Genomic DNA, 4,225 nt, shown 5'->3' with positions numbered 1-4,225 from the left:
ACGCATATATAACCAGCAGGAGGGCAAGTATGGAGATATCTTGAGGGGAGCTGTGACCATTTGGGGTTGCCTTGACTAGTGTGTGCCATTGCAATTGTAACACTGAAAATAAACCCCAAAAAAACAAAGGAGGAAAACAGAAGTAAAAAGCAATATAGAGCAGGGTACATCAAGCCAGATAATCCAAAGTTAACGTAGAGTGAGGCTCCACAATAAAGAAGCAATAAGTCAGTGAGAACATCAAGGAATGAGACTCCAACTGAGACCCACAAGTTCTTATAGGTAATGATTTTTACAAGGTAAGACGTGTACACAGTCTACCACATCTGTGACTTGGTTCATAGTGGTCTGCAAACTACTTTTAGAACCATCATTTTACAGCTAAGTGTTTACCTTGTGGTCAACAGCTATGCCAGATATGAAGTGCTAAGTAAATACAGCAACATGCTTTCTTTTCATTATAAGCCACAGAAAAAAGACAGGGATCATAATAACACTTAGACATTTATTACACAAGCTAGTAATGTCCCTGTAGACACCATTTCAGTAAGAAATCACCTTTTATTATTATGCGTATCCAGACTGTTGAACCTTGATTTCCTGCTCTGGGTAGCTGTAGCTAATGGTCATATACCATGGTTTAATAAACATCCTGTATTTTCCATAAAATACATTTTAAATGTGAAAAGTAATGTAATATCATATTTGATTCCCATGTAACATCGTGATTTACTTAATAACATTTTTCTTATTTCAATGTGTTCTTTGAATTAACCATTGGCAAACAGTCTATATTGCACAGGTCTCATTTCTTGGTTGATGTGGGTTTTTGCACTTAATAAAAATAACTATTTATTGGATAAAGCTTCTTGTATTTAAAACAGTGAGTTGTAAATATATATCATTTTTTTTCTTCAAGGCGTCACCTTCGTTTTACGTCAGTAATTGACTTTGACTATATGAAACTGGAAGTGGCCTTAGAAGTTATGCCCAACATAAATAATCCTCATATTTTCAGCAGCAAGCATCATGACCACCTGATATCTGATTTCCTTAGTACCAGCTGTTGTGAGCAGCTTCTGGCTGTAGCCATGTGATCCTGTCAACATTTCAGACCCACTCCTAAACAGTGACAAAGACTCTGGTACAGCTATGACGGTGCTGGAGGAGAAACCTTTTGCTCAGCAACTTTCCAATGTCTACTTCACTATCCTGGCACTTTTCTGCTTCAAATTGTTTGTGAAAATCAGCCTGGTAATCCTCAGTCATTTCTACATCGTGAAAGGTAATCGAAAGGAGGCAGCGCGAATCCAGGCAGAGTTCTACACAGCAACACAAGGGCAAGGTACTGTACTCATACTATCTCACTATAATGTTACTGTTTTCCCACTTATCATAATTCAGCTTTATGATCTCTGAAAAATTGCTACTTTCTCTAGTATAATAGCAGACTGAATTTGCTTGCCTAGGCCATAGGGTAACAAGTCTTGATTTTCTGACATCAGTACCTAAACACTGGAGATTGCTTTTGAACACTTCAGCAAGTAAAAGAGGAGCTGCTGCCTAAGGATTTGCAAAGGCCAGTAACCAATCGAATTTCATCTTGTGTGCAGTTACATTGCTTTTCATTTTACAATTGTTTTCTGCTCCCATTTTCCCACATTATTGTTCCTGTGCAATAAACCTACATTTCCCATTTTCCCACATTATTGTTCCTGCGAAATAAACTTACATTTCCCATTTTCCCACATTATTGTTCCTGCGCAATAAACTTACATTTCCCATTTTCCCACATTATTGTTCCTGCGCAATAAACTTACATTTCCCATTTTCCCACATTATTGTTCCTGCGCAATAAACTTACATTTCCCATTTTCCCACATTATTGTTCCTGCGCAATAAACTTAAATTTTCAATTTCCCCACATTATTGTTCCTGCGCAATAAACTTACATTTTCAATTTCCCCACATTATTGTTCCTGCGCAATAAACTTACATTTCCCATTTTCCCACATTATTGTTCCTGTGCAATAAACCTACATTTCCCATGTTCCCACATTATTGTTCCTGTGCAATAAACCTACATTTCCCATTTTTCCACATTATTGTTCCTGTGCAATAAACTTATATTTCCAATTTTCCCACATTATTGTTCCTGTGCAATAAACCTACATTTCCCATTTTCCCAATATTATTGTTGTTGTGCAATAAACTTACATTTGCCATTTTCCCACATTATTGTTCCTGTGCAATAAACTTACATTTCCCATTTCCCACATTATTGTTCCTGTGCAATAAACTTACATTTCCCATTTTCCCACATCATTGTTCGTGTGCAATAAACTTACATTTCCCATTTTCCCACATTATTGTTCCTGTGCAATAAACTTACATTTCCCATTTTCCCACATTATTGTTCCTGTGCAATAAACCTACATTTCCCATTTTCCCATCTACTGCATTTGCTCCTGTGTAATAAGCCTATATTTGCCATTTTCCCATCTGTTTGTGCCAGCTCAGTAAGCCTGCATTTCCCATTTTCGATCTGTAGAAATTAAGTCAAGGCAACTGGACTTTCTGTATTTTTATTGAAGATGTTTCACTGGTCATCCAACCAGCTTTCTCAGTTCAGAAATTCACATTTCCCATGTGTTTGTGCCAGCTCAATAAGCCTGCATTTCCAGGTTCCCATCTATTTGTTCCTTTTCTTTAAGCCTGCATTCCCCATCCTTTTTCAGGCTCAATAAGCCTGCATTTCCCATTTTCCAATATATTTAGTTCTGTTCAATAAACCAGCATTTCAAATTTTCCCAACTATTTGTCACTGCTCAATGAGCCTGCTTATCCAATTTCCCATCTTTTTTCTGTTTAATAAGTCTGCATATTCCATGTTCCTACCTGAATAAACCTGCATGTCCCATTGTCACCTTTTAATAACATGAATTTGCCATTAATCTTTAGTTCTGTTCTACAGTATAAACCTGCATAACCCACTTTCCCATGTATTGTTTTCTGCTTATTATGCCTACTTGTCCCATTTTCAAATTGTGAGTTACAGAATGAAAGCTGAAACCTGATTGGTTGTTGTGATAAGCATTTCTCTTTCTTTGATGCATTATTTTAGTGTTTTACTGCGCAGTAATTATGTGCACAAATGAGTTGATTTGCTAAAGGCAAATAGTATATTTACTTTGCAAGGGAGTTTGCACCTAGTATGGGACCCCAATGATTGCTGATAGAAACAGTGTGTAGATCTACTTTTAGACAAATGTATACAATCACAAGGAAGGACCCTTACAGGTGGTTTTGCTGTGGTAGCTGTGTTGGGTTCATTGGTGTTCCACTGGCCTCTAATGCTCTGGAAACATTATACATAAATGGGAGGCTAGTCATGTTGGTGTGAAGAAAAGTCATGAAGGAAATGTACTCTTCTGTATTAATATTCAAGGCGGTTAGGGGTTACAGCAGGTGTGACATTTTCCATTAGATGAGAAAGCCCTTTAGACGTACTATGCACAGCATACTATTCAGCTCTTACTCTAATCTACACATTGAAAACATCTCTGTGAATAGACTATAGAATAACACATAGAATAGTGCCAGACTGCAACCTTGTCTGACTTCTCTTAACAAATAATGCCAAATGTGCCAGAGGTAGCTAGACTGTGGCAAATGATTATAAATAAGAACTCCAACAAAAAGTTATGTTTTGAATGGTGTGAGTTACAGAAGTACCTTTACTATTGTAATAATCAGTTTCTAGCAGCTGTCTAGGGAAAACAGCCAGTAACAGATAACTATAGCAGTTATTTAGTGTTGTAGGGGTTGACAGGACAGAGTTGCATGTGCTTTGATCAATGCAGCTCCTAAGCTTAATGCAGCACTGTGAATAGAACAGACGTCATTCAGCCATATCTACAGGCTTTTTGAAGGTATGTTTTGTGTCTAGAAAGAGTCTATTTTTAATTTTGTATAAAGCAGAGAAGGGTTAGAACGTTTGCCACCTTTTAATTGCTGTCTGTGTTCCTACTGGGTAGATTCACCCTCTCCCAACTGTATTTCTTGGTGACCTTTGATGGCATCAGCAGGAAAATCCACAATTTTAAGTTGTCACTGGATCATAAATATAGAAACTTGTTTCAGTGACAGCTGTCTAAGAGAGGACTTCCTTTACTTGTGGACCCCCCCCCCCCTCCCCCCAGCCACAACAACACCAACATGACCT

General features: G+C 37.6%; 1 protein-coding gene across 1 annotated transcript in view; it reads left to right on the top strand.

Moving 5' to 3' along the window:
* The first annotated feature begins 1,152 nt into the window (after nucleotides 1–1,152).
* ASB5 (ankyrin repeat and SOCS box containing 5) overlaps nucleotides 1,153–4,225 on the top strand; it is a 33,968-nt gene continuing 30,895 nt past the window's right edge. Inside the window, exon 1 of the mRNA XM_018573226.1 lies at nucleotides 1,153–1,345. Coding sequence (XP_018428728.1) covers nucleotides 1,153–1,345 — 193 coding nt within the window. The remainder of the gene's footprint in view (nucleotides 1,346–4,225) is intronic.

Source organism: Nanorana parkeri, unplaced genomic scaffold, assembly GCF_000935625.1.
Source record: "Nanorana parkeri isolate BGI_ZX_2015 unplaced genomic scaffold, ASM93562v1 scaffold2282, whole genome shotgun sequence".
Taxonomy (NCBI): domain Eukaryota; kingdom Metazoa; phylum Chordata; class Amphibia; order Anura; family Dicroglossidae; genus Nanorana; species Nanorana parkeri.
Note: the sequence above shows the minus strand (reverse complement) of the source record. Positions and strands in the feature narration are given on the sequence as shown.